The sequence below is a fragment of the Candoia aspera genome, chromosome 7, assembly GCF_035149785.1.
Source record: "Candoia aspera isolate rCanAsp1 chromosome 7, rCanAsp1.hap2, whole genome shotgun sequence".
Lineage (NCBI taxonomy): Eukaryota > Metazoa > Chordata > Lepidosauria > Squamata > Boidae > Candoia > Candoia aspera.
Window position 1 is genome coordinate 16,890,648 of NC_086159.1, and position 12,252 is coordinate 16,902,899.

Genomic DNA, 12,252 nt, shown 5'->3' on the forward strand with positions numbered 1-12,252 from the left:
TGAAGAAATGGAAATTCCACCACCACCACCCTTTTAAATCCTCAGGCAGCAGGAGGAGGGAGAGGTAGATATATTTGAAAGGGGGCAACCTTGCCAAAGATAGATGGACAAGGAGAGAGGGATCTTATGCCTTCCTGTTTTGCTCAACTAGATGGTGAGAAGGGGCATGATGCTGGCACCTCCATGCCCAAGAGAGGAGGGGAAAGAGAAAATAGGAAGGTGGTGTGAGAGCTGAAGCTGGCAAAATGGGAAGAAAAGAACAGCAAACCAGACAAGACCTTCTGTAAATACAGTGCAGGTGCCCATGCCTATCTGGGAAAAAAGAACAGAAAAAATCTGCTAGCAAGTCTTCTTCAGTAGCTGATCTTCTGTGTAGATATGACTTCTAGTTTGCAATAAAGGTTTTATCTAACCCCATTGAGTCCTTGAAGTTTCCTTTGTTAATTAGCTATTGAGTGCAGGTCAATAGGTTATCAGGTATCCAAAAAATATGGAATCAAGCCACATCGGACAGCTGCTAAGGGTAGTGTGATAGTACAAAGTGGTTGAAGCCAAATCATATGCATTACATGAGGCTAGGATTTTTCCCCATTCTTGGGGGTAAGAGTTTTTGTTTTAACTCATGCCATGCCTATTTTAGGGCTTTCCCTACGGTTTCTTGCATCCAACTGGCAGAAGTTTGTGTGTGTGTGCGTGTGTGTGTGTGTTGGTTGTTTTTTCTGAAGTTGTGGTCAGGCCACTGGGAATGTAGCAATGAGTTCAAAGTCTTCCTGTAGACCTGAGGCCAGGGGTTGTCTGCCCTGGTCCCCTTATGGGTCAGTTAATAGCTCTGAAGGCCAGGGGTCTTGGCTACTCACTACTTTTAATGGACTTTGAGACTTCTTCTGTATTATTTCCAGGTAGTCTACTTCACTGCCACTTTCCCTTACCTAATGTTGATTGTGCTGCTGATCCGAGGAGTCACTCTCCCTGGGGCTTTAGATGGAATTATATTCTACTTAAACCCAGACATTTCCAGACTGGCTGATCCTCAGGTGAGTTATTGCTTCTGTTGTACTTAAATAGGAAGACCATGCACATTTAAAATGGATTTGGAAAATGTGTTTCCAATTTCTAATGGACACAACACTCCTGCACAGGCCTGAAAGAGTTTTTGCTGCTTTACTAAGTTAAGTCGTTAAAGTTAAGTGACTTTTAAAGTAGAGGCATCTTATATACAGGTTTTGCACACAATTTTTCCAAATATTCATTTTTTAAACTCAATGGTTAAGCAGAAGAATCTTTCAAGAGTTTCTAGCAGACCCGGTGGATTATTACATGCTCATTCCTGTTGCAACAAATTCCTTTCTGGATGATTGCACCATTTTGCTTGAAAAGAAATCTTTGAAAGATTTATTTGACGTGCTCACTCTTAACTGCTTACCTGAGGGATCGTCAGTAATATAACATCTTAAGCATGACCTAATAAATCCTGTCAATCAAAATGCACATGAAAGCATAAAATACCATCTATCACTCTCCTTTTCTGGTCCTCTTCAGATGCATTGGGTTACAACATCTGCTGTCCCTAGGAAGCATTGTGCTGGTAGCTGGGGATGATGAGTGTCATGGTCTGATGCATCTGGAGATTGCTAGGATGGGGAAAATGGCAACACATACATCAAGAACTGTCCCATGGCAGCACTCTGAATAACTTGGAAATGTTCAACTTGGGCTCTAGCAATTCTTCAGTATGTTTTGTAATCTTAGAAGCCATCCTACAGTGATAATGTATCATGAAAGTCTAATGAAAAAAATCCAAATAAATAAATGAGGTTGCTTGACACATCATCACAGAAAAGTTATTTCAAAGCCACCACTGCATTTGCCCACCTAACAGCCCATATAAAGTAAAAGAGAGCTGGTCTGGAGAAGCCTGTAGAGGCATTGTGCAATAAGGAGTGAGTGATGAAAGCGAGAATCACTGAACAGGACTCAGTGTATACCAGGGGCAGACCACTTGTGGTCCAGCAGGTATTGCTGAATTCCAACTTCCAGCAAACCTAGCTAGCGTGAACAGTTGTCCCAAATGCTAAGAATTGTTGTTGAATAAAATGTGGAGGACTTCTCCATCTTGGATGTATATAATGACATGTTGGACTATTGTGCTTTTCATTATTCATCTTAGCTGTGTGTTGCTAGACACTAGACAAAGCTATTTTAGTCACTTAGGAGAAACCTATTCTTTGAAAGACAGGTCCAAGCATGCCATTGTAAAGGCAAAGAGCCTTTTCTAAAGGGCAGCCTCAGTTTCACTGGAGCATGTGCACAGGAGTACTCTAGGACATTTTTTAAAAATATGGACATGCTAGGTTATTGCCACTTAAGGCACAGCACTGCGCTCGCTTCTATTAAATATTCAGCACCTGACAGATGGTTTTGCCAAGCCCTAAGTGAAAATGATTAGGCAAGAGAAAGATAATGTCTCTTCCAATTTACTGGGACCTGGCTTGAGTTTCTCATGTCTGATGTCCAAATTTCCCCTGAGAGACTTCCTAGCAAAATAAATCCAGTGAAAAGATTTCTTAGGGTCCAGACAAAACTCTCTATATTTTGTAATCCCACAACTTTAAATTGGGTGTAATTTGTGTCCCATCACTAATTTTGAAATGGGGAGGGGGGGCTCAGCTGATTGTGTTTCTATCCCTTGTGATTGAGAAGACTTCTATTTTCTTTTTGAGTCACATAGACTCCAGAAGATGGCTAACAAGCAAAATAACAATAAAATACATTATAAATCTAGTTCAAGCTAAAAATCATAAAACTCTACCAACCAGCCAAAAACACAAACAGACATTTAAATTAAGTAGCCCCCAAATATATTATTATTAATAATAATAATAATAATAATAATAATAATAATAATTTATATTTAACACTTAGAGAAAGAACAAGGCAGTTTACAAAATTAAGTTGCAAATATTAAAACAACAGCAAAGGTGCTGTTTTGCTGGTTTTATCTTTGTTGTTGTTGGGTATTTTACCAAGAAGGCCCCATCTCACATGTCCACTTACTGGGCTTCTGACATTGGAATGACATAGCTGAACCTAGAAAATGTAATGTTGATTGCGTACGCAGGCAATTTTACACTAGAGGAGTAGCCTTTCAGCTATTCTAGTTCCAGAACATTTAGTGTCTCTATCAGGTATTCACAAGAATGCAGCTGTTGAACTCTTCTGCAACTCAACCTTTTCCACATGACAGTTTTTAGGTGTGTTGGACTCCAGCTCCCATAATTTCCAGACAGCATAGGCAATGACTACTCAAATTACGGAAGTCCTGCAGATTTTCAGCCCACCAGCTTGGAGAAAGTGGTGGTAGACAAATAGCTTTTGTGCTGTCTCCTGCCCCATCCTTGGACTTTGTACTGTTACAAGGAGGGGTGAACAGCTATTTTATTAAATACAAACTGATCTGAGTAACAGAGGTTTACACGAAATCTTTTGTGGACACTTCCCAAGTAAGCTATTTTCACATAGATATAAAAGATTTTAGAGTTATGACAATTGTTTTATATATCTATCATTTGTGACTTGATTTTCCAGTGATGTCCCCTTGTGCTTTAATCCAGGGTTCCTCAACCTTGGCAACTCTAAGCTGTGTGGACTTCAACTCCCAGAATTCCCCAGCCAGCAAAGTTTAGAGCTGCCAAGGCTGAGGAACCCTGCTTTAATCAGTTGTTCCGACTCTTCATGGCCCAGTGTAATTGCTTCCTTGAGTTCTTGTAACCCCCTGCTTGTGTTATCAGTGATAGTATCACGCCCCCTTGTCTTCTGTTGACTTCTTTTTCCATTGACTTTATTTTTCCCAAGCCTCAGGGTCTTCTCTACAGTAGTTACTCTTGCCTTTGCATTATATGTGCAAAATATTTAAGCATTAGCTTCATTATTAACGCTTCTAGTGAGCAGCCTGGTTTTACCTCATCTAATATTGAATTATTTGTTCTTCTTCAAAGGCAGTCCAAAGTATTCTCAACAAATTTCTCTAGCACCAGAGTTCAAAGGCATCCTTCATTAAGTCTTTCTGATGGCCCAACTTTCACAGCCATATGTTACAACTAGAAAAACACATGGACTCAACAACGTGTGCCTTTGTCAGTGTGATGCCTCTATACTTTACTATCTGAATACATCTGCCATAACCTTTCTCCCATGTAGCAAATATTTCATGGTTACAGCCACCATCTCTGTGAATTTTTGAGCCTAGGAAGATAAAGTCTGTTACCACTTCAACTCCTTCTCCAGCTATTTGTCTAGGGATGGCATTGCCTGTTAGCATGTTCTTCTTGATGATCTTTCTCCTGACTGTAGAATTACTGTCCTTTTCTTGTTTCAGGTATGGATGGATGCAGGTACTCAGATCTTCTTTTCATATGCCATCTGTCAAGGATGCTTGACAGCTCTTGGCAGCTACAACAAATATAACAACAATTGTTACAGGTAGAAGTAAAACATCACCTTTACTTTCTGCAGACTTTTAGCATTTTGTAGTGTCAGTCGTTGTGGCCTGCCCACCTGTGCTGGTAATTCACTGAATTTTTTAGTATATATTTCCTTGTAGCCTGACAATTCTTCTGGAATGTTCAAATCATTGCAGTTCAATCCTCTATCCTGCTGCCTGCATTATGTAACAACCATTTACTTATTTCTGTCCAGAGAGTCCCCCCACAGGGGAGAGATGGGCAGTGAATAAATTAATAAATTAAATAAATAAATAAATTGTATAGCCTAATATATTTTATATGTTTTGCAATGGTACTCTAGCAACAAGACATGATCTGATGTTTGCTTTCTATGCATGGATTTGTTCTGGTCCAATGATCAATATTTCTAAAAAAATATACTTTAGGTACATATATGTATCTGTGTGTCTATGGGCTCCCCCCCCCACCTGTAAGTTTGTGTGCATGTGTGTATGTGTGTGTGAGAGGCAGAGGCTTCTCTAGAGTAAGAACTGTAAATTACTACCTTAGTAGATCATGGGAATGCCTTATATATAGTGTACTTAGACTTCAGCAAAGACTTTGACAAAGCCTTTCATGCCCAGATGACTTCTAAAGTCTCCTCTAACTCCAATTCTATGCTTCTGTGATATGCTGTATGGTATGGATGCACAAACTTTTCCAAAGGAAGGTGGAACATGCCAAGGGCATATAAGTATGTAACAAGGGAGAATGCCATAGTGAAAGCAGAAAGAATGTCCAAAGCACATCCAGATCTTCAGTCACATTTTATGCTATGCAGTCTATTAAGCTGGGCAGTGGACAGCAGTGCAGCCCAGAGGAGTCAGGCAAGAAAGCGCCTGATGCTGGGCTACTACCAAGACCTGATGCTTCCATTGTCCTCGATGCCCAGAAAACCTTGTTATTTGCCTTGTTCCTGAGCTATTCCTCAAAGCTATATTCCGTTTTACACTGATTCTGTGAGTGCTGCTTTGTACAATTCAATTTCTCTCTCTGGAATTTTCGACAGGGATTCCTTTATGCTCTGTTTCCTGAACAGTGCTACAAGCTTTGTGGCTGGCTTTGCCATCTTCTCTGTATTGGGCTTTATGGCACAGGAACAAGGAATCCACATTTCAAAAGTTGCTGAATCAGGTAAGGACTGGATGGCTGCAGAAGGAGATAGGCTAAATATAAACTATGGTCTACTGTGTATCTTAGGAATAGGAGCCATAGCAGAGACATAAGACTGTCTTTCCCAAACTAACTTTCTCCTTTGGTCATGCTGGCTGAAATTCTGTGAGTTGTCACTTTAGCACCTCTGGAGGATGCTAACTTGGGAAGGCCACCCTTAAGAAGATCCGTACAAGTTCTCTACAAGAGGAGTAGAGAAATCCTCCTATTTCTGATTTTGCTGATGTTCTCCATGTTCATTTGGTTTTCTCTCCCATATCTGGAAGGCACTAGATTGGGAAACACAGCCAGCCCCTGATAACTTTGTATTTGTCTCCCTTAACCCAGTAAGCATGTTTGATAAGGCAGGAGCTGAAAACCAGTGGTTCTTTGCATGAATTCCCATTCAACTCCAATCATCATATCCAATGGGATAAAGTTTAACAGGAACTGTGATCTGATGACTATTGAAGGGACACAGGTTCCTCACCTTAAGCTAATAGAATATTGGCTTGCTTCTTTTTGTTTGATTGACAGGTCCTGGCCTAGCCTTCATTGCTTACCCCAAAGCAGTAACCATGATGCCTGTATCTCAGCTGTGGTCCTGTTTGTTCTTCCTTATGCTGATCTTCTTGGGGCTGGACAGTCAAGTATGATGATAAAAAAAATCCTTCTAATGTATTCTTAGCTCCATCTAAGCTGAAGAATGTATTACATCTTTATATCTTTGTATGTATTATGCCTTGCAGAAGAAATACAGTTTTGTTCTTGGAAGGAAAGGAGCCCCCTGAATAAATGACATTCAGCTTTAATTGCTTATATTAATTGGGAGAGTGGATAGGAAACTATCACTTGAACCTAGATCTAATGCAATTTGGATGCACAGATCGTTACAAGTACAAGTGCAGATGAGTCCTGTAGGGCAAGCAAAACCAAGGTTGTCTGCATTCACAGAGAAGAGCAGCTAAGTTGGCAAAGGGTTTACTCATATTTTTATTTTGTTGCACGTCCTTCTCTCAGTCACCCACACCATAGTCACCTCCCGTATAGACTATTGTAATGCACTCTATATGGGACTGCCCTTGAGGAGTATCCAGAAGCTTCAGTTGGTTCAAAATGCAGCAGCCCACACAGTTCATGTAAGTCTAAATTTGTGCATGTGACACCTCTTTTGCGGGAGCTGCATTGGTTGCCAGTTTGCTTCCGGGTCCAATTCAAGGTGCTGGTTATCACCTTTAAAGCCCTTCATGGCTTGGGGCCAGGTTATCGGAAGGACTGCCTTTCCCCAGTTACATCTACCTGTCCCACCAGAGCAGGAAGGCAGAGTATGTTGCACGTCTCATCAATTAGGGAGGTACATCTGGTGGGACCAAGAAAAAGGGCCTTCTCCATGGTGACTTCCTCCCTATGGAATCTTATTCCCCTAGAGATAAGATTGTCCCACACTTCAATGATTTTATGGAAGGCCCTGAAGACGTGGTTCTATCAGTGGGCCTAGGGACCCCAGGCCAATACAGACCCAATTAAATGGCTACTTTAGAGTATGCTTGTTTCCCTTGCTGGGTGTTTTATTGGTTTTTAATCTTGAAAGCCACCCAGAGTCACTGTGTGTGAGTTGGGTGGCCAGATAAATTTGTTAAATAAATAAATAAATAAATAATAAATATTAAGTCAGTGGATGGCTTCTTATGCTGACCTTTATTAATACCTTTAGCTAAATGTTGTTCTTGAGCTTCTTGAGCTTCCTGGCAGAGTTCTGTATCCAGACTTTTAACAGAAAATCCTAGGAATTGGAGGCCCTCTGTAGGCAAAACTTATGATTCCTCTTACCTATGCTGGTCAATGACCAAAATAAAATTGATTATGGTTCCTCTTACCATTGAGTTCATATGAATCTTTCACATGAATACAGAGGAACTTTGATTTTGCTTGTCCTACAGGACTCATGTGCATGTATTCTTACATGAAAGATTCTACCCAAATCCCATCTGGGGGCTGTTATTGTGAATGATGGGAGAAAATCTGGCTTGTAGCAATATATCACAAGCCTAATTCAGCATGTGTTGAGAAATACAGCTGTGCTAAAATTGCTACAGGAAGCTCAGGGCTAGCAAAGAAAGAAAAGGAAGGATTGAAGAAGAAAGCTAAAGAGACAAAGAGCCAACAGAGGGAAGCTTTAGAATCTGGTCTTCTGACATACTTTCTTCCATAGTTTGTCTGTGTCGAGAGCTTAGTGACTGCCATTGTTGACTTGTTCCCGGAAATCTTCCGTAAGAAAGGACGTAGAGAGCTACTGATCCTTGGCATTGCTGTGATCTGCTATCTGATTGGCTTGGTGCTCGTCACGGAGGTGAGAAGTGGAGGTCAGTGGGGAGGAAAAGAGACAACTGCAAAAGACATGCTACTGCTGTGATATTAGCAACTGTCCTCCACATTTCAGCCCATCTGATTAAGTTACCAAAATGATCACAAGGTCACAAAATGCATTCTATTTTCATATGTTCCTTCTCTTCCTTTCCCCAGTGTTCATCCCTATTTCCGGCACCTATCCTAAGAAATCACAGATCCCATTTTGTGCTTGCTTTTAGAAACTGTGCTTCTCCAGATGTCCTTGGGTTGTAATTATCATCAAACCCAGGCAGTATAGCCAATATTTAGGGATACTAAGCCTTGTAGTCCAATGTCTAGAAGGCCACACATCATATGCCATCTTCCTTTTACCCCCTTTCCCCCAAGTTCTAGAAATGAAATATGGAAGCATCACATGTACACAGCTGCAATTTGAACCTGTTCAACACATGAACAAGTTTTTTTTAAAATTATGGCATTCTTGTCTCCCCACCTTTTAAAGTCATGACAGACTGCATGTCTAATTCTTTTCTGATTGCTACTCAAAGTAACAAGTGTGCTGCATTGCTTCCTTCATAGCTACTTATGTAGATAGCACAGTGTGCTTAAGTTGCAGAAGGTCTATAATCAGTACAGTCATTGTGATATTATTTTTTAATTAAACCTTGGAAATTGAACTTTTATGATCAATTGATCATAACCAGCAGAGAAGAGCCTAGTGCAGGTAAAGAGATTCAATATCCAGGACATGAAGAAAAAAATTAATTAAAGAGTAATAGTGGGTAGAGAGACAGCTACAAAGACATGGGATCTACTGTCCTAATCTCTTACCCTTATCCTAGAGTGCACAGGAGAAAGAGCTGAAGGAGGGTGGGATGAAGCCATGATATCAGGAGAAGAAGACAAAAGGGAGAGTAGAGGAGCTGAAGGCTGCCACAAAATTTATAAGTATATAGATGGATGGTAATAGACTATGTCAAAGAATCAACAGAAACCTAACATCGGTCCTAAGGAAGCAATCAGCAATACTTCAATAAGATAAATAATTATCTACAGCTGTCTATTATATAACTACATCAACCAATTAAGCTGCAAAAATACTAAGAATGCTTAATGAAGTTGTGTGAGTCCAAGGATGGGCACCACTAGTCCATAGGAGAAAACAAAGTTGTATGGAGAAGGCGGCAGTGGAAATTTTGAGGAAGACGGAGATAGTTCTTAAATCTTTCACAGCTCCAAGAGGCCTTTAACTGCTTGCTGTAATTGGTTATAGTGCCCAGTTAAGCCTCCAACTGAGAGTAGGCCCTGGTGTCCCTCAGAATCATGACCTTCAGTGGGAAATGAACAGGTTTTTAAAGACTGCATTTGAAAAATAATCTTGAACAAATATGGCTTTCTACTGGGATTGTTGTCTCCTTAAATCAAGAATTATGAGACCCTCATTTTTTTCCCTGATCAGCTAATTCATAGTTTCCTCAGAGACATTTGCTCAGTCATCAACATCTCTGAGGTCTGGATGGGGTTTGACAGCTAGTTTTCCTCAATATGCAATATGCTAATTGTACTTCTTCCCATAATGCTTCCTTTTCTTGTTGCTTGTGTCTCAGCTGAAATTCAAACTCAGGACTATGGAATTGGAGAGAATCAGAATGGTGATCAACAAAGCTTGGCCATTTGTGTCCTCCAAACATGGCTAGAGTTTACTGAACCTTAATTTGGGCTGGGGAAGACAGGAATTTGAATCTTGTTTAACCTTAATACATTGGTCTTGGGTGAAACACTATCTCCCAGGGCAGCCTAATTTGTTTAGGGCCTCTGAGGGGATAGCATAGGGGAGCTATAACATCCCACCCTTATTTTTGGAAAATGAGACCAGATGTAGGGCTGATGGATAAAAGCCATTTATAAAATGCTTATGGTTCCTTATTGATTGGAAGAAGAGGAGTAGACTTCAGGCAAGTGACTAGACTGCAAATTTATGAATACATTCCTGGGGCAATTTACTTTTTGAAAAAGTAAATAGGTTCAGGTTTTGTTGCTTGCTTTTCGTTTTAAAGCTAAAGCAAGAGGTTTTCTGCTCATTCTTTGATTTATATAGCATAACATAAGAGACAATATACATGTTTGTTGCTTTGGGCTCTGACCATTTTGCTTTGTGCCCCTTGTAGGGTGGGATGTACATCTTTCAGCTGTTTGATTATTATGCAGCCAGCGGCACGTGCCTTCTCTTCCTTGCCATCTTTGAAGTCCTCTGCATCGCGTGGGTTTATGGTATGTAAGGCATGCAATTCAGTGCAGGCTAATTCTGATGCAGAGGGCTCCCTTTAAGAATGAAGACTCTTTTAACACATTAGAACACCTCTCCAGATGTGTTGAGATTGCACTGCTCAATTGCTGCCTGGGAGAATTGCAGTCCAACATATCTGCAAGGCACCAGGTCCAAGCACATGCTATTTTCCTCTCTTTCAATCAGCCTCTTTGCACCTCACCTTCTACCTCCCATTTAACTATGCCTATTCCTATCCTAGGGGACGCGGTGGCGCTGCGGGTTAAACCGCTGAGCTGCTGGGCTTGCCGATCGGAAGGTCGGCGGTTCGAATCCGCGTGATGGGGTGAGCTCCCGTTGCTAGTCCCAGCTCCTGCCAACCTAGCAGTTCAAAAACATGCAAATGTGTGTAGATTAATAGGTACTGCTTTGGTGGGCAGGTAACGGCGTTCTGTTTAGTCATGCCGGCCACATGACCACGGAAGTGTCTATGGACAAACGCCGGCTCTTCGGCTTTGAAACGGAGATGAGCACCGCCCCTAGAATTGGACACGACTGGACTTAATGTCAAGGGAAACCTTTACCTTTACCTTTATTCCTATCCTATTAGTTGGCTGGAACTGCTAGTGCACAAACATTTCCATTCATATGTTCATCAAACACAACTCTGTCAGCTTCTGATGCATACTTCGCATCACACTTTAAGCAACTGCAAGGCTTAAGGCAGACATTTGAACAAAGCCATTCCAAACTTAAACTACCAAAAAAAAAAGGAGGGGAGAGTCAGATTTTTGCCCCCACTTACTCAAGGGCCCCAACGTGGAGTCTGGTGGGTGATATGCAGCTCAAAGATTTTAATCCCTGAATTAAGTATGGTTATTTTTAACTCTTATAGACACAGCTACTACAACATGACATGTAATATAATTAAACATTGCCAAGAAAAACAGTGTAAAATGAAACTCTGAAAATACTAGAAATACCCTATTTTAGAGCAGGAAAAACAAAAGACAAGCAGCACACACATCTTTCCCATTTCCTGCTGGCCAAAGCTGTCAAGATTTCTGGTCCTGATGGTTCTACATTCCTGAAGCATCAGAGGCAACTGATGCTGTATTTCAGTTGCTGAGGAGAAGCAAGAGAAGTTGTGAATCCAGGTCTTCTTTGAGGGCTTCCCTTTAGCATCTGGTTGGCTACGGTGGAAATCAGATGCTGAACTTGATTGGAATTTGATTTGATCCAGCACACTTCTTGTATAATGTTTTTAAGCATCTTAAATAGGTGGCACATAAAGGCTCTTAAATGCTTCGTAATACTTAGAACTAGGATGAAAGCCTAGTCTCCTGTTTTTGCGTTTTTTATAACTGAATGGGCTGCATACTCATTATGTTATACTGCTAGATTTGAACTTTGGAGGGCTTTTTTGCCAATAGTGATACTATTTTGCCAATAGACGATACTATTCAATTTCAGAAAAGACCCATCATTTGGTTAATTTCTGTAGGCACATTCTTGAGGTTGGGCTAAAATGTCTCTCCACTATAACCTAATTTTGGACCAGATTGGCCCTCTTCTTACAGCATGTTCAATCCAGTCAGAAATTCACTTTTACCAGTGTCTCTGGCAACATGCAGTCATGCTACGCATTGTCATTTTTGGGACAGAGGCCCCACTCACTTTCTGTCGGAAGCCTAGTATCCAGGAGGCTATTCTTCATTGTTAGGTTAGAGCTGGGCTGCCTTAGTCAATCATTGTTTGAGAGATACATTCTGTGTTGCCAAGTTAGTTTTGTAATGGAGGAACTTTTTTCAACCTTTCTCTCCCTCTCTTTACTTAGTGGAGTAGGTAAGAGAAATAGGTCAAATGATTGGGTTTAGAACGTCCTACAGTATAACTGAAGAGGAAGACTAGATTAAGCCTGTGCATGACTAGGTAAAAGGACTTGCCCCCCATTTACCCAGAGTAAGGATTGCTCTTTTAGAT

The 12,252-nt window shown here is 40.9% G+C and overlaps 1 protein-coding gene across 1 annotated transcript in view; it reads left to right on the forward strand.

Annotated features, from left to right (window-relative positions):
* The window catches only part of LOC134501662 (sodium- and chloride-dependent betaine transporter-like), a 57,678-nt gene that overhangs the window by 32,299 nt on the left and 13,127 nt on the right, over window positions 1-12,252 (forward strand). Inside the window, exons 7-12 of the mRNA XM_063309575.1 lie at window positions 900-1,034; window positions 4,376-4,479; window positions 5,512-5,636; window positions 6,192-6,304; window positions 7,867-8,004; window positions 10,172-10,274. Coding sequence (XP_063165645.1) covers window positions 900-1,034; window positions 4,376-4,479; window positions 5,512-5,636; window positions 6,192-6,304; window positions 7,867-8,004; window positions 10,172-10,274 — 718 coding nt within the window. The remainder of the gene's footprint in view (window positions 1-899; window positions 1,035-4,375; window positions 4,480-5,511; window positions 5,637-6,191; window positions 6,305-7,866; window positions 8,005-10,171; window positions 10,275-12,252) is intronic.